General features: G+C 44.5%; 3 protein-coding genes and 1 long non-coding RNA gene across 9 annotated transcripts; 2 read left to right on the plus strand and 2 right to left on the minus strand.

Annotated features, from left to right (window-relative positions):
- Positions 1–214: 214 nt before the first annotated feature.
- Positions 215–3368, minus strand: LOC134024803 (uncharacterized). Of its 3 annotated transcripts, none has more exons than XR_009930933.1 (6): positions 3154–3368; positions 2355–2494; positions 2136–2195; positions 1912–2031; positions 1337–1713; positions 215–1089 (listed from the first exon to the last, which is right to left on the minus strand). It is a non-coding gene; the product is annotated as an uncharacterized LOC134024803 (long non-coding RNA). The 3 variants fall into 3 exon arrangements; XR_009930932.1 differs by having other exon boundaries at positions 1337–1565; positions 1663–1713; positions 2355–3362; XR_009930931.1 differs by having other exon boundaries at positions 2355–3364.
- A 686-nt stretch (positions 3369–4054) lies between these two features.
- On the plus strand, positions 4055–10634 carry cebpz (CCAAT enhancer binding protein zeta). Of its 2 annotated transcripts, none has more exons than XM_062467303.1 (17): positions 4055–4374; positions 4711–6215; positions 6344–6575; positions 6680–6836; positions 7047–7135; positions 7232–7285; positions 7411–7513; positions 7617–7685; positions 7768–7834; positions 8018–8124; positions 8259–8319; positions 8465–8661; positions 8796–8840; positions 8954–9046; positions 9141–9205; positions 9319–9400; positions 9771–10634. In XM_062467303.1, the coding sequence occupies exons 1-17, from the start codon at positions 4132–4134 to the stop codon at positions 9917–9919; spliced, it is 3318 nt and encodes a 1105-aa protein (XP_062323287.1). In that variant the 5' UTR covers positions 4055–4131; the 3' UTR covers positions 9920–10634. The 2 variants fall into 2 exon arrangements, with proteins under 2 accessions (XP_062323287.1, XP_062323286.1); XM_062467302.1 differs by having other exon boundaries at positions 4057–4374; positions 8948–9046.
- Positions 9469–11039, minus strand: LOC134024697 (protein CEBPZOS-like). Of its 3 annotated transcripts, none has more exons than XM_062467304.1 (5): positions 10952–11039; positions 10630–10747; positions 10466–10510; positions 9951–10039; positions 9469–9835 (listed from the first exon to the last, which is right to left on the minus strand). In XM_062467304.1, the coding sequence occupies exons 2-4, from the start codon at positions 10745–10747 to the stop codon at positions 9960–9962; spliced, it is 243 nt and encodes an 80-aa protein (XP_062323288.1). In that variant the 5' UTR covers positions 10952–11039; the 3' UTR covers positions 9469–9835; positions 9951–9959. The 3 variants fall into 3 exon arrangements, with proteins under 3 accessions (XP_062323288.1, XP_062323289.1, XP_062323290.1); XM_062467305.1 differs by having other exon boundaries at positions 10948–10992; XM_062467306.1 differs by lacking the exon at positions 10952–11039 and having other exon boundaries at positions 9955–10039; positions 10630–10938.
- Positions 11040–13961: 2922 nt separating this feature from the next.
- On the plus strand, positions 13962–16564 carry LOC134025450 (forkhead box protein A2-like). The gene is made up of 2 exons (XM_062468486.1): positions 13962–14664; positions 15136–16564. The coding sequence occupies exons 1-2, from the start codon at positions 14596–14598 to the stop codon at positions 16291–16293; spliced, it is 1227 nt and encodes a 408-aa protein (XP_062324470.1). The 5' UTR covers positions 13962–14595; the 3' UTR covers positions 16294–16564.
- Positions 16565–17346: the final 782 nt, after the last annotated feature.

Here is a 17346-nt window from a genome sequence, read left to right on the forward strand (position 1 = left end):
AGTTGGTAGTAATAATTATAGGGTACTTTCTATGCAATAGCTTAAGTTAAGTCAGTCTTCCTTCATTATTATTAATAACCGACTTATTCTTCATAGCAGTTAATACTCAGGAAGAGAGAGAAGGGATAAAGAGAGAGGAACTATAAGAAGTTCCACAGAGTACAATAAGCTCTCTGCTTACTTCAGTTTTTCCAGTCTGCAGTGAGGATCCTCCAGTCCGACAGAAAGCAGCTTCAACCCTGAGTGTCGTGGGTGGTTATAGCTCAGGTCAAGTTCCTTCAGGTGGGAGGGATTTGAACTCAGAGCTGAGGCCAGAGAAGCACAGCCTCTCTCTGTGATCAAACACGCTGACAAACTGAAGAAAACTAATCTGTATTATAACTACATGCAGAGTGAGTCAGCACAGACAGGTTCATTTGGCAGGTGGTGTCAGTAAGACCTCAAGAGAGGGGAGGAGGTTCCCGTTGATGAGGTTTGTCAGCAGCACATCCACGAGGTGGGCTCTGCAACACTGCTCCAGCTCTTGTTCTTTTTGAAGGCTATCGGGCAGTTGGCACTCATCCAGACCATCAAAGTCAAACAGAATGCGGTTATCATTGAAGTTGGAGACCCTAAGTCTCGGGTTTCTGCCGATAAGTGATGGAGAAGTTCCATTAAGCTAAGGTCTTCTCCTTCCATCGAATTAAGCTCGAAATGGGAGTGGAGAGATGAACTGAATTTCCTGATTGGCTTTTCCCCTCAGACCAGTCCAGAAGGAACTTATGCACAGAGACAGTTTTCTCAATGCCAGCCAGCCCTTTTGTCAAAACAGTTCTGATAGGCTTGTCTGGCCTAGTGGGGGGCTTAAAGATGTTGTTGCATGTGATGGCGCTTTCTGGTTGTTCTGTTTTCCTGGATGCCATCTTAATCTGTCTCCCCTCATGTTCTTTATTGACCTCTCCACTCTCACCCTCTGTGATGTAGAGCTCTGTGTCGATCTTATTGAGAAGTGTTGGGTTTCCTTGCTTAGCTTTTCCCTCAAACACAGTTTGAAACTTCTTCTTCAGTTCAGATTTGAGTTTGCGTTGACCTAGATCCTAGCAAGCTCATCTAAATGGAGAAAAATAGGTTTTTTGTTTACCAGACGTTTTAGGCATCCTAAAAGTCTAGAAAAACGAAACATCTATCAATGTTTTAACATTTGCTTGTACTGCCACTAGTTTCGTTTATTGGCACAAAGTATCATGACAGTTGACAGCCAATTTTAATTACAGCATTTAATTTGGTTACCCTTATCCTCACAACTTGCCTCATATAGCATCAATGGGGTAGTAAAAGTAAATGTGGGGTCTCTTACTTTTCTCCAGTGTGTCAGCAAGCTCCTTCCGCTTCATGTTCCTGAGAACATGCAGAGTGATCTTCAGAGCTCCTCCTCTAGTTACTGCCCTCCTGCTTCTGGTATCCAGGGTACACCTCTTCCTGGTCCTCTCTCCGACTCTCAAAGCCCTCTGGGAGATCGAACTCAGAATCCTCCTGAACCTCTTCAGCTCATTCTTCCCAAAAGTGATGACCATCTCCTCAAGCAACTTAGAGAGCAAAGATATCAGGTGAAGTCAAACAGTAAAAAAATATATAATACTGTTTAAAATGTCCTATTGAGATCAGAACTACCGAATTACATACTGTGAATACAGTGGATAAGTCCTCAAGATGACTCTGGTCTGACTCTTCCTCCTGTTGATCATTGGGGACATAAATGTAAATAATATCATACCATTTCATGCCACTAGATGACACTGTTCACTAATTTCCTCAACTCAAGGTGCTGTAGGTATCACCATGAATAGTGAAAAGAGTGTGGTGTGTTTTAACCAGACACAGTCACTGCAAGCCAGGCTATTTGCTCTGATCTACATTCAATACATTATATACCCTTTCTCATGGGAAGGCTTGTCTCCATCTCTGAAATCGACAATATATTCCAATGAACGGTCTCTCTTTAAGGGCACATGGCTGGCTACTTCTGAAGCTTGTCTCCTTGGCTGATTTGAGCTTCAATACAAAAGAGACAAAACTTAAGTATCGAATAATGTGGACTAATGATGACATAATAATAATAGGTCAGAGGTCAGACATGGAAAGGATGTTCCACAGACCTGTCGCTCTTTAGGGACACACAGCTGGGCAATTGTGAGGGTGGTTCTTGCTGCCTGATTCTGTAAAGGACATGTGAGACTTGTCTTGGATTGGGCTTTAAGACAACAGAGACAAAGATTTAGTATTTTATTATAATAAATAATGGGAATGTCTTTACTTATCACTGTTCTGCTCCAAAATGAAGAACTGACACAAACAGTTCTGGAATCTCATCTTACCTTTTAGCTTTGGTGTCCGTGTCATGTTTCACAGAGAGACACGTTTTAGAAGCAGTGGCCCCCTCAACTCTCTCCCCTGAGAAACTCATGTCCTAGTTCTTTCAAGTTCCTTTATACAAGAAGGAAAAACGAAGTGGATACTGGGAGTGTTCCCAGTGTCTATATTTAGATTACCCATGTACCAAACCCTGCCTGTCAGGTACTTGATTCAGCCTGCCGTCTGTCTGTGCCTTATCAAGAATCCACTGTTTACCAAACCTTGCCTGTCTATCACCTGAGTCAGCCTGACGATTTTGGATGAATAAAATACTGTTACCTATTATACCTGACTCTGCTGTCTGCACTTGGGTCTTGGCCTGAGCCGCGACACAATCTTAGAGTTTGGGACATGGAGCTAATCATGTTTCTTTGACTACTGCACAGTGATGCCTCAGTGATAGACACATTCTTGTACTTCACTACCATGAATACAAGTTGTCAGTAGATTGATAAAATTCTTCTGTATATCTCTCCCTATCTTGACTCTGGAAGGCATAAACTCCATCCCACCTGTTCTGGAGTGTTTAGAAACAATGTGATGCATGATGAAATACTTTTCTTTTTCACTTGATGCTCCCTATTTAAATAGGCTATATACTGTATAAAGCTAGCCTGCTTCTCACATTGCTCTAGCAATCTTTCTTTTTTTTAAGCCAAACCACATCACATGCTTTAACCACATTGCTTTGTTATTGTACAGTCTATGCACAATGTATAAACACGTATCCTATTTGAAAGGATCAAATTGAAATCTACTGACCTTCAGAAATGTCTTAATGTATTAAACATATGACATTATCAGCCTTCTCTCTGTGCAGGATTGTACAGACTGGATTTCTTCCTGTAGGAAAACCTTATATAGGTCTATAAGTACAACCCATCTAGGACAACCCATCTGATTACAACATACTCTCACCCCATGTTGTGGCATTTTTTAACTCCTCGAGGGGTGAGGCACTGCGAACTTGTTTCTTGTTTTGAGTACACACACACAGAGTGAGAGAAAGGTGGATTAAACTGTAAACGCAGGGTCGTCAAATTGTATCAAAAGATTGGAGTGAGATCCCCCCCCCCACACCCCGAGACGAGCTTTCACGTGTGTCGTCTTCCCCCCCCGTCCCCGTCCCCCGTCCCCGTCCGTCCCCCGTCCCCGTCCGTCCCCCGTCCCCGTCCGTCCCCGTCCCCCGTCCCCGTCCCCCGTCCCCCGTCCGTCCCCCGTCCCCGTCCGTCCCCCGTCCCCGTCCGTCCCCCGTCCCCGTCCGTCCCCCGTCCCCCCCGATTGGAGGAGGAACTTTTTCATTCATTACATATTTCAAACATGTCGTCATCGCAAATATTTCCCCTTCTGTGGACACAGCCGGGAAGGCGTATCCGGGAAGGCGTTGTCGAGCCACGGTCTAAGACAGACTACCCTTCCTGAAATCACAATGTGGAAATTATTCAGATTTGATCGCACCGCCTCAGGGACAACAATCCTCTTGATTGGACAATAACAAATACGTAGTTCATCACATAGGTTGTGATTGGATCGTCTTGCCCTGTGAACTTTGAACTATTTCCACTGAGGTCCTGTTTGATAAGTAAAAGTCAAATGTAAAGAATCTTTATTATAATAATTCTGCTATTATATTTTTGATAAAAGACAAATATAACACACCAATATAATTTTAACAGATATCATAATGTGGTAATCACATCAAAATCACACACAAACTGAACAGCAGGCCGTGTTGACTGTATGTATCGTCCTTGTTTTCTGACTCCATCTTTCTACGCCGTCTTCCATGCTTCTTTGAGCATGGCACCGAAAAGCAAGTATCGTAAGGCTAAAGCCAAAACAAATCATGCCAATGAAAAATATCCAATTGATTTGGAAAATGACAACAAAGAAGAAGCTGAAAAATCAACAACCAATGAAGAAGAGACATCGTCAGACAATGAGTTTAGCTTGGACGAAGTTTTACGTTTGGGTGGAACCAAAGTAAGTGCATCTGTAGCTAGCTGTAAATAGCACGTTCATTGCTTATGTGGACACTGCAAGGTGCTAGCTAGGTAATTTACGATTTTGGTAGCACAGCACAGTAAAACAGGGGAACAATGACACATTAAGGACAATTGTCACATTGCAACCCCAGTTAGCTAAGCATTAACTTTGGAGTCTAGGTAACTAGACTAAATGAATAAATGTAAATGTAACTAGCAAGCTACTACGACGAGGCTGCTTTCTGACATATATTCTGTGGGCACTGTGTTCTAAACAGTAGCAGTTATTTTAAGTTACATTGTCGCAAGGTTTTAATGGCGATTTTTTTTGTAGGCTGACTACGTCCTCCTGGAGAGTATCAATGACTCCAACGAGCTTGTGGATGGAGGCAAGAAAGGTGCAATAGATGACTTGGAGGTTGGTGAGCTGGATAAGTTCATCACTAAGCTAGGCATGCGGGCGTATGCAGGGCAGCAGAATGTTCCAGACGAACCTGTGGAGGGAGACGCTACAGAAGCTACCCAGTCAGGGAAAACAAACGCTGCAGCCAAGACAGCAAAGTCAGATGAACAAAAAAGCAAGCCAGAGGTAAAAGGTAAAGACCAGCCAAGGAAAGAGGAGAAGAAGACGTCTAAGAAAACAAAAGAGACAGCCACGGGAAAGAAAGCCAAACAAAACGTCAACCTGTTTGAGTTTCAGCCGAGACAACTGCTGCTGATTAAACCTGGTGGTAAATGGTTTGACATGGAGTACACCCTGGAGAGCACCTCAACCATAGAAGATGAGTCGTTGGTCTCCCAGTACAAGGCCCTGGCACAGAGGCTGTTTGAGGCTGAGTCAGGCCTCTACAAGAGCAAGAAGAACATGCAGAAGGGCGCCAACTCCGCCTGGATGAAGAACGTGGTCTCGGCAGGAACCCTCGCTGACAGGATGGCAGCCATGACGGTTCTGATCCAGGATTCTCCGGTGCACAGCCTGGAGCACGTGGAGAACCTGGTCTCCATGGTGAAGAAAAGGGGCAGCCGCAGGCAAGGTCTGATGGCCCTGGACACCCTCCGGGAGCTCTTCATGTCCGACCTGCTCCCGGAGAACCGGAAGCTCCGGATGTTCAACCAGCATCCGTTCGCCCAGCTGGAGGAGAGAGCCAGCGGGAACAGGGACGCCCGCGACCGCCGTCTCATCCTGTGGTACTTTGAGCAGCAGCTCAAGCACCAGGTGGCCGAGTTTGTGGTGGCCCTCGACGCCCTCGCCCACGACACCGTGGCCGCCACCAAGGCCAAGGCTCTGGCCACCGCCCACGAGCTGCTGTTCAACCGGCCCGAGCAGGAGAGGGCCCTGCTGATCCAGGTGGTCAACAAGCTGGGAGACCCCGAGTACAAGACGGCCGCCAAGGCCTCGTACCTGCTGGAGACCCTGCTGCACAAGCACCCCAACATGAAGGCCGTGGTGTGCTGCGAGGTGGAGCGCCTGATGTTCCGGCCCAACATCAACCCCAAGGCGCAGTACTACGCCGTCTGCTTCCTCAACCAGGTGCTCCTGAGCCACGAGGAGACCGACCTGGCCACCAAGCTCATCACCATCTACTTCTCCTTCTTCCGAGCGTGCATGAAGAAGAAGGACGTGGAGGGGAAGATGCTCGGCGCCCTGCTGTCGGGCGTGAACAGGGCCTACCCGTACGCCAAGGCCGGGGACGAGAAGGTCAAGGAGCAGCTGGACACCCTCTTCAAGGTGGTGCACCTGGTGAAGTTCAACACGGCCGTCCAGGCTCTCATGCTGCTCTTCCAGGTGATGGACTCCCAGCAGACCGTCTCCGACCGTTACTACGTGGCTCTCTACAGGTGCAACTACCCATCCGTTCGTAGGGGCTCGTGAACCTAGGCCTTTTCTGTCGAAGGGTGTGCTTTTCAAATCCATATAACCGCTGTGTCGTCGCTAATTACTGCTTTGTCCCCCGTCTGGTTTACAGGAAGCTTTTGGACACGGGTCTGTCTTTGTGCTCCAAGCAGAGCATGTTCCTCAACCTGATCTACAAGTCTTTGAAGGCGGACATTGTCCTGCGGCGGGTCAAAGCCTTTGTGAAGAGGCTGCTGCAGGTGAGCTGCGAGCAGAACCCGACCTTCGCCTGTGGGGCGCTCTTCCTGGTGTCAGAGGTCATCAAGGCCAAGCCAGGCCTAAAACTGCTCCTGCAGGAGGACGGGGTGAGGACGCGCACCAAGTCACCAACCAGAGATATGCCGTTAATACTGTTACCATGGGCACGTCCTTGATTCCTCAAACAATCTCGTCGTTTGTTTTATGGTAGGATGGCGATGAGGAGATCTTCAAAGACCTGCCTGGAGAGGACGAGGATGACGAAGAGGAGAGATTTGTGGATGCTGATAAAGTGGAAGAAGGAACGATTGAAAAAGCGGAGCCGCCAAAGCCCACTGCATCATGGGTACACCAACGGAACCTGAAAGGTCTGTTTTTTTTTCTGTAATAACATGCGTGTAAACGTAATAATGTTTCTTGAAAATGAAGGGATTCAATTCAGTTGAATTTCAGTTCTGAAAACGTAATTTATGCCTGAGGGGAATTTCCTGCTTTGTCAAATCCCCTTAAAAAGATGCTCACCATATTTATTTTATTCTTCCTTCTCTTCTTTTGCTACATATCTCTTGTGAACATAGGTGGGAAGAGCGTGGAGACATACAACCCCTTACACAGGAACCCCTTATTCTGTGGGGCCGACCACACAACACTGTGGGAACTGCAAAAAGTAGGGCATCATGGCAACACTGTCAAGAAAATATAACTACGAAATCTGTGTCAAAATGATCCCAAAATCATTTAACCTTATGCCCCTTCTCTTCAGCTGGCTGCACATTTCCACCCCTCAGTGTCCTTGTTTGCCAAGACTATTTTACAGGTAATAGTGATTCACAAACTAAAACTCAATTTGTGAGCCCATAACCTGTATTAAAACCCCATCCAATCCTGCTGCAGTATTTCTATTCATCGTTATTAAGACTTCTTTATTTGTAAAACGTCCAGGGAGAGTTTATTCAGTACACAGGAGACCCGCTCCAGGACTTCACCCTCATCAGGTTCCTGGACCGCTTTGTCTTCAGGAATCCCAAACAGCTCAAGGGCAAACGTAATGACCACATTGAGCTCATTTGAATACACATCTACTTCAGTATTTGCCGCAGCAATTCTTTGAGGGACGTTTGAACTGACGATGCTTTTGAATTTCACAGAAAATACAGATACCACTGTGATGCAGCCCAAACAGAAGCTGTTTATGAACAACATCCATTCCTTGCCTGGTGAGTTTGTTATTTATGTATTCAATGAAGAATGCTTTGAAATTGATCTTGGTGTAAAGAAAACCGTTTCTGTCTGTTTTAGTGAACTCTGAGGAGTTCTTGTCCAAAGAAGAGAGTCAGATCCCTGTTGACCAGGTGTTCTTCTATCGGTAAGTCCCAGTAATAAGCGATTCTGGAGCAATTCTCGATTGACTACTAAATGCTGCTAATGCTCCATGACTAAATGGGCCACGGTTGTCACGCTGACCCATATTAATGGTTTACAGTCTGAGTACAGAGTCTGCTTTTTGAATTGAAAATCATCCTGTGTTGTTGACCGCTCGCCGAACTAGGTTCTTCAAAAAGCGGGAGAAGGAGAAGAAGCTGCGGCGGCCGCGGGCAGACGGAGACAACGAGAGCGTCGAAGACGTGGACGACGATGAGTTTGAGAAGCTGCTGGGTTAGTAAAAAGGCCCTACCCAAGCTTGCGAAGGCTAAAAGACGAGAGGCCGAACGGGCCACTTTTTGCACCACCAAATGCACAGACTCACCTGATTCATTTATTTTCCCTGCTCCCCCCCCCCCACCTTATAGATTCATACGAGGGAGACAGTTTCTTCACAGACATGCCTGACAAGGAACTGGACTTTGCCGGGTAAGCGCTGTGTAATGATGCGAAGCGAAGCTCTTGAAGCAGCCCCAGCGTGGCGTTTCAACGGTTCACTACATGTCCCGCAGCGACACATTGTTCAGTCTTCACGGGCTAGAAGATATAGCTCATGCATGCCCGTGTTTTTCAGAAATGTCAAGAGCAAGTCCAAGAAGGGTAAAAAGGGCGAGGAGGACTCTGAATCCGATATGGACTCTGATGATATGGACGACCTGGATGATGAGGAGATATCCCTGGGCAGTATGGATGAAGAAGACTTCGGAGATGACCTGGAAGAGGAGGGCGGGGCATTCATGGATCCTGGTGGAGATGATGACGTTGATGAAGGCATGCTTGGCCTCTCTTCTTTCCTCCGATTCTATTCCAGTGAAGTCTTTAGCGGCTGACGGCACACTAGCTGGTTAGCCTCATCACACAATTTCACCTCAAGAATATTTATTCTGACTCTGTTCCCTACACAGATCCTGAGCTTGAAGACGATCTCGAAGGCGACGCCGCGTTTGACGGTATGTACATCAGGAAAACATCTATTTGGTGCACTTAAAGTGAAATGTTTCATTCATATAGTATTTAGTGTGCGAGAGAGAGTTTAAAGACGGTTTCTCCCCTGAAGATTCAGATGACGAGGGGGAGGAGATCCCAGACATTACCCCAGCTCCAAAAAAAGGAAAGAGAAAATCCTCCTCGGAGCTCGCCTTCTCTGGCTCCATAGGTTCGTGTCTGCGTCTGCTGCTGGTGGCGGTGGGTTTTCAAACGGCTCCATTTAAGAGAGAGGTGTCTCACATGTCCACTCTTCACCGTTGCAGGGTCCAAACCAGGGAAGAAACCGAAAGGAAAGAAAGACAGCGCCGTGTTTGCGTCTGCTGAAGAGGTGGGCTTGTTATATTATCAGTAGTATCACGCGGGAGAGACGTTCCGTTTTTTTTTCCCCTCAGCGTCGTAAAAAAATGTTTACGTTGGTCGCTGCATTTGTTTTCTTTGCAGTTTGGGTACATGTTGGATGAAAATGCGGGGTCCAAGTTTGACAACATTGGGATGAACGCTATGGCTAACAAAGACAAAGCCGGTGAGTTTGAAATAGACTATAGCCAGTGTCTTCCTCTGACAGAGGGTACAAAGACTAGTACAGCAGTGTACACCAAGCAGACATTTTTATTTGGATGGCTAGATGCTAACCAGAAACAACCTGTCCACCACGGAACAGGAGCAATGGTAATCCTCACAGCAGGTTGGACCACAGTGCCCGTCAGACCCCACTGTTTTATTACATAGCACATACTTGACATCTCTCAGGAATGAACAAAAACCCACATATAGCTAAATATATTTGACATTGTTCTCACATATAACGAGTCGGCGCCTAGTTCATATATCCGGGTGGTTTATGGATGCTTGAGTAGAGCCTCTTAACGCCCCTCCTTCCTCGGCTACCACAGGGGTCAAGCAGCTCAAGTGGGAGGCCAAGAGGGACGACTGGGTCCGGGGCCGAGACGTGAAGACGCTGCGGAAGAAAAAGGCTGTGTTCAACAAGAGGAAATCCTTTGGGAAAGCTAAGATGGCCAACAAGAAGTCCAAGAAGAAGTGAGTTCTCCTGAATGTGGGGTGGTCGGATCAACACACCCTCTCTACTCCTCGGTGGACCATGCTGCAGTGTCGCTCTCCCGGATCCCATAGATCCCGGCCATTTCGTTGGACTTGTAGTAAACTGGAGAGGGAGAAGGGTCACCGTAATACCATCAAGTGACCTGGGTCATTTTAAACAAGTGCTCCAGTCGACAGGATATCTCTTTCTGCATTGAGTTTATGGTTCCTGGTTGACATCAGTCATTGTTTTCCCCAATGCAAAATCAAGGGCTGTGTCAATTTTAAGTTCTCACTGTACGGCTTACCATGCGCCTGGAAGGCAACCATCCTGTGGGTTTTTGTTCCAACCCTATTTGTACTTTTTGCTTGCTATTTTAGAATTGGGTGGGCTAGATTAGAATTGGAACAAACACCTACACATGGTAACATTTTTACTTGGGTAGCCTTGCAGTTAAGTTATACATGTTGAGAACACAATACATAATGCAGGATTTGTTTTATGTTGGATCATTTTCAAGACTATTAAACATGTGTCAGTGGCCCTTACCTTCCAAAACGGAGGGTAACATCCTATTCATGCTGTTCCTGAAATCTGAATGACATAAAACGTATTTTCAATGTGCATTTTGTATATTGTCATAGGGTATACATCTGTACTTTATATATATTATTGACATTGGTTAACGTTTTTAAATAAAGCCTTACTAGTACCTTGACTTGTGTTCATCTTGTGAAAGAGACCATAGGCACCAATTACACCAACCACTTCTAGTATTACGAGTCCCTTGAACAGTCTCTTCGCCGTCGACTGAAACGGTTTAGGGGCCATCTACCGGGTTAAATGAGGTGATACATTAATTTCATAGCATTCACAAACGTAAACAGTGGGCTGGGGTTATCCCAAACGTTATTGAAGCACGTAGCTATTACAAGTTAAGCTAACTCAAGCAATATTGTACTAGAGCTATCGGTATGGACATCTTGGCGTTTAATTCAACTGCAACCTACATAAAATAACAACATGCACACCTACTTTCCTCTCATGCCCTTGGTGGCACTTGCGCTTCCTGTATTACGGTGGCTCAGCTGATACAAAATACGTAGCACAAACGAGCGCTTTTTGAGTTCTTGCAACGTCGTGGATTTACCAGGAGAGGTCGTTACAGCTTTTTGTCAAACAGATGTTGAGAGCGCTGGCTCAAACACAAACTCACATACACAGAAACAGCACATTTTCTAATAATAAGAACAAATGTATTGTTTGAACTTAATTAATCTGCAGTTGAGGTAATTGAAATCAGTGAAGATTCAGGCAGCCATCCATGCATTAATTCAAACAGGTCTGAGGATGCAGCTATCTGTCATCAACTTCAACACATCTATTGATGAAACACAGAACCATAAACACAGGATTGTGGCACATAGACAAATACAATTAAAAAATAACAAGAAGCCAATGTGACTTTTGAGCCTATGGCATGTGCACATCGCTTTAACATCTGTGGACCATTCAACTTTGCCCCAGTGTGTTGATTTGGTGATTCAAATTCATTGAGAGGCTAAAAGGGGGCGATGAGGGGAATTCCACCATGTTAGGTTGGAGAGTATCGAGTCTAAGGAGCTAGTCCTTGCAGCGCACCACCAACATTCTCCTGAAACCTCACAGGTTGATGCCTGGCTGGCCCACTAGCACTTCCTGCAGACCCCATTGAATACACAGCCTCTGAAGGAGGAGATCCTTGAAGTCTTAACTCAGTGGCAATATTTGCTCACCTGAGAAACACATATCTGGCTGTTGGGTTGGCCAGCCAGGAAGACAGCTGCTCCAGAGACTGGGTGGGGAGGCCCGGACGTTTTGTAAGGTGCTCCCCCATGGAGTGACTATTCCTCACCCCGTAAAGCCCATTGTGAGGAAGGGCAGTGTTTGTCCCAAGCTGCAGGAGGCTGATGAGGTGCTGACTGGAGGAGTGTCCGTGCCATTGGTCTCCACTGTGGTTAGCCTGTTGACTGTCAGGAGCTGTAAGGAGGCCGATTTATTAGGATCTGGAAGGGGCTTTCTCCCATAGACAAACACAGATTGGACACTCGTGTTGTTTGGCAGTGGGGAGCTTTGTCGTGGTTTTGAGAGTGCCACATCCCTCCCTGCACTCACTGGTGTTAGTCTGTGGACCCCACATTGGTTCTCTGAAAACAGTGCAATCTGCAAGACAGAGGACCAAGAGAGGTTCCAGGAAGAGTTATAGCTGGGTCTTTGTGCTCCAATGCTATTTTTTCCCCCTGACTGACTTCAAAACTGAATCCAAGCGGATGACAAATGTTGTTTCCAACAGCCAGGCACCATCAAATTTGGATGTAGGAAATGCAAATTAACCAGATATTAAATCAAATCAAATTGATTTGGCAAGCACGTTCATAAGCAATGTCACAGAGGGCTTCACACACACCCATAGAACTGCACCTATAAACCAACCTAAACCCTCAGACAGATGCAATGCATTAACCTATATTCATCAATGTCACTGGGGGTTGTCAAAGATTTATCAAAAGGTTTTTGGAAATGTAGAGACTTCAAAAGAGCAACATATTTAAACCTGTGAACCTTAATTCTTCTGTCATTTCAAAACGTTCTGCCGTGTGCTTTTGATCTGAAACGAAGCAAAGTGAAGCGAATATGATTGGGATCCTCTCACTCTCTCGGCTCTCATGTGTGCAGAAAACATGGTGGTCAGGTGCAAGGACGGCTCTCTTCTGACCCGACATAGGAGTCCCTTGTTCTCTTTACCTTCGTTGTGTGTCCTCCCTGTCCTACTGCCTTTCAGATTCATCACCAGGTAAACACGGTGGCAGGCTGCAAACCTAGAACCCAGAGCCGTTGTCACAGCTGTGTAGAATAAAGGCCTAGGCCCAAGTCTCACTTTGGTATGTTTGCTGTCACTATGAGCAGTTGGCAGCAAACATTTTTAGGGCGTCTTACAATGAAAAGACTCTTTCTTAATTTTGCTTTGATAAATCACAAGCTTAACCTCTTGCCCTTGTTCTTTTCCAAACGTATATTGCTCAGGGCAGAAGGGTTACTGGCATAAATGATCCAATACATTCTTTACCACAAATGCAGCCCTTGCCATTGTGAAAAAACGTTGTGCAAGTTGTTATATTTTCTTTTGGTATTCAAAATGGTTATTCATTTTGTAGTTTCATACATGTGAAAGTGCAATGTGTAAGTTCACTGTCCTAACAGCTCTCATACATGTTCTGATTTATAAATCAAAGTAATGGACTAAAATTAACACCTTTATTAACAAAATATAGAAACAAGTATAGCAAAGATTAGGAAACCATATTTTATACATTTCTTTATATCAGTACAATAATCCCATACTACACACCTTTAACAATTAGTTGTCATCAAATTCTAATTAAAAATCTTCAAGTGCCTTTTTAAAAGATCCATATTTTTTTTTTGAATTTGTTAGTGAGTGTGAAGATAAATACATTAAACAACTCCACAAAGGCTCCTCTCTAGAAGTTCCTTGTTTCCAAGGTTATCAGCAATTGGTGTTGATATCCATTACATCTCTGGTGATCAAACAGCTTAGATACTCTTTGCTTTTCTTAAAATCTTTGGCATTTCAAACATAGGGAAAGGCTCGATTAGTCTATACAATGATGGTCTGAATAGCCCTGTTTATAGTTGTGTGCTACTACTGTAGACAGTGAATGGGATTTTAAGATCATTGACTAATGTAAATTCTCCCATCACAAATATATAAATATTGCAAAGAAAAATATGAACGTTTGTGAGACATGACATTTGGCACTGCCATGAATTTCTTTTCGAGGAAAGACAGAAGTTGTCAAATAAAAATGTTGACTCGCGCTGTTTCGAAATACTGGAACACACCGTTCTACAAATTTGTCAGCGTGTACCCTTATCACCACCGTTGAATTAAATCGATGGACCCCTGGACTTATTGCTCAACAGTTACATTTCTCACCCCTAAATCATCGGTATTTATAAGGATATTTTGATAGGCCAATTGTTTTACAACACTAACATTTTACATGAAACTGGTGGAAGGACAATAGGCCTATTAGATTTATTGTAGGCTAATGTAACCATCTGTCACTTGCAAACAAAACGAGGACCACACTCACTGCAGGGTATGGGAAGCGACATTCCTTACTGACACAATGGGTAGAGAAATAGGTAGGCAAAGTCACGGAAGAATGAAAGGGCTTATTTTGTAAACCTGCTTGTTCCTTTTTGTCTGGTGGTAAACAATCGGTTTTGATGCATTGAATACTTTAAAAGGGTGTCTTTTTCAGCGAACGCAGGTGTAGGCTGCAATAGAGGACTACCGCAAGTCTCGTGTTTTGGTGTGAGCAGATTATTCAAATAGGGCGCACACGGAGTTAGGTTTGGACGCTATAGCGCAGAACACAGAGTTGAACCACAGCAAGGCAAGGAGCCAACGTCATACAAGAACTTCTGTCATCGTCAGTCGCTCTGTGGAGTGTGGAGGTACAGATAGGAAGACAGTCTACTCATGATCCAGCCTCCGGGCAGCAAGAATACTGCCAACCTGGGCTACCCGTGGTCCCCAATCGGTTTTGGGTGCTTTTTAATCTGCTGCTGTGAGGCTGTTGAAGAAATAAATTAGTTTTGGACTGTCCACAATGCTGAGCGCTGTCAAAATGGAAGGACACGACCATTCAGACTGGAGCGCATACTACACAGAGCCTGAGGTAGGTAGAGTTTATATGTATTTTGCTGGCTATACAACTCAATATTAGCCTTGAGATAATATTAACTTTGTGATCAAATATTGACTTGAGGCGCCTCGGAATCCTCCCCGATCGTTTTGCACTCTGATTTCACATATGCCATATGGAAGAAGAATAAAAAGGTTGATTAAATGCCCATTTATCGTTCATTTGTGAAATGTTAACATATTTTCTCCATATTTTCTACAAATTTTCTACATATTTTCTCCATCCTTTAGAAATATGTGTAGGTTTATTTAAATAGTTTCTTCCCCTATCATATTTAACGCATATATTCCTAAATATCTAGGCCTAGGCTACATCCTAAATTTTGTGTAAACGTATGAACGAACTCCTGTTAACGAATTACAAATGAATTATCCTACACTCTGATCAGGGGACCTTGATGAACGTGCCTCGTTGATTTAACGTTGATTTCTCCGTTTTTCTTAGTGCTACACCACAGTTGGAAACATGAACTCCGGACTTGGAATGAACTCAATGAGCACCTACATGAGCATGCCTGGAATGACTTCGACAGGCAACATGACAACCAGCCCTATGAATATGTCATACGTGAACACGGGTGTGAACCACTCAATGGCTGGGATGTCACCGGGCTCTGGGGCCATGCATGGCATGGGAGCTGGGATGGCGGGGATGAGTGCCGCTCTCAACCCAAGCATGAGCCCAATAAACGCACAGCCTCCGTCAATGAATGCCCTGACTACCTACAGCAACATGAGCGTTATGAGCCCCATGTATGGACAGTCCAACATAAGGTCGAGGGACCCGAAAACATACCGTAGAAGCTATACACATGCCAAACCCCCATATTCCTATATCTCTCTCATTACGATGGCCATACAGCAGTCAACCACAAAGATGCTCACGTTGAGTGAGATATACCAGTGGATCATGGACCTGTTCCCTTTTTATAGACAAAACCAGCAACGCTGGCAGAACTCTATACGCCATTCACTGTCATTTAATGACTGTTTCCTCAAAGTTCCCAGGTCGCCAGACAAGCCAGGAAAAGGCTCTTTCTGGACGCTTCACCCGGACTCAGGGAATATGTTCGAAAACGGCTGCTATCTTCGGAGGCAGAAGCGTTTCAAGTGCGAGAAATTACTAGAGTCTGGAGGGAAGGCGTCCGAGGGCGGATCTAACAGCAGCTCGGAAAGCTGCAACGGCAACGAGTCACCGAACCCAACTCCTGCTGTCAAAGAGGTTAAAAAACCAGAGTCGAAACTCCGACAAGCAATGAGCCCCGTGCGCGCACCCTCTCCTCTCCCTCAGACACATCATCTTTTGCCTCAGCATCATTCGGTGCTCGTGCATGAGGGGCACCTGAAACCCGAGCACCACTATTCTTTCAACCACCCTTTCTCCATAAACAATCTCATGTCATCGGAGCAGCAGCATCACCATCATCATCACAAAATGGACTTAAAAACATATGAACAGGTGATGCAGTACGGATACGGCTCACCAATGACAGGGGCACTATCAATGGGCTCAATGTCTAAAACGGGCATAGATGTTTCGACACCTACAGACACATCATACTACCAAGGTGTGTATTCTAGGCCAATTATGAACTCCTCTTGAATCTTTCTACAATGTACATTTCGGCCAACTAACAATTTGTACATATATCTGGATACGAAAGGCAACCCATTGGACCAATCTGACGACGAAAATGTCCCATGATTCCTACCTTTCCTGAAGGATTTAGCCTATAGCTTTCTAAGCTAATTAATATTTGTAAAACTTGATGCTCGATGCCAATATCCGTTGTGTTACCTATTGATTATTTTATGTGTAACTTTGTACTCATGTAGCAAACGAAAAATATATATTAAAGTATGTCTTGATTGTTTTTGATGGTTTTTATAATGCAATTTATGCCACTCGATGAAAGGAAATGTATAGACTACACCAGGCCTACAGAAATGATTCAGAAAATCGAAAAATAGGCCTAAATGGCACAATGTACGTTTACAAATTAGCCGATAAACAGGTGGGATAATTCAGATAAAACGACGGGGGTACTTTTAGGCAATTTATTGATACAATATTTGCATTTATAAATTTGACAATATAAACTGAAATAATTTTTGTAGTAACAACTAGCCTATAGTTTCTGAAATTGTATAATAATAACTTCAACAATAGCCATCATACAATTAGTCTACAAACAATTGAATTTGCATTCATATTTTATTATGGTTGTTGTTATGTAATTGGTATGATGAATTATTTAGATAATTTTAATTATTTAAAATAATAAGTATTTGCAATAAACGTATAAAATCCCTGCTGAGTGAGTGAGTGAGTGAGAACAGTCGGCCATGAAAGTAATGCTCCAATTCCCCTTTTGAGTCAGCCCCACAGTGTTTAAACCACTTAACGTTTGACTTGGTTACCACTGATCCGATAACTGATAAAAAGCAGTGTCACGTACCCTCTCTGAATAGGCCTACATCAACACCGTTGATGTCAGCATGCACTCTCGCCAAAGGAACGCAAGCACATCAATTTGCAGCCGTGTGGCTAAAGGTCTTGCTAGGCTCCATTTTCACCCCATGTTACCCAAGGTTATTGATAGCATAATAGGATAATAATCTGCAAACAGTTGGCTGAATGCAAGCACTGGCCCAG

Source organism: Osmerus eperlanus, chromosome 8 (assembly GCF_963692335.1).
Source record: "Osmerus eperlanus chromosome 8, fOsmEpe2.1, whole genome shotgun sequence".
Taxonomy (NCBI): Eukaryota; Metazoa; Chordata; class Actinopteri; order Osmeriformes; family Osmeridae; genus Osmerus; species Osmerus eperlanus.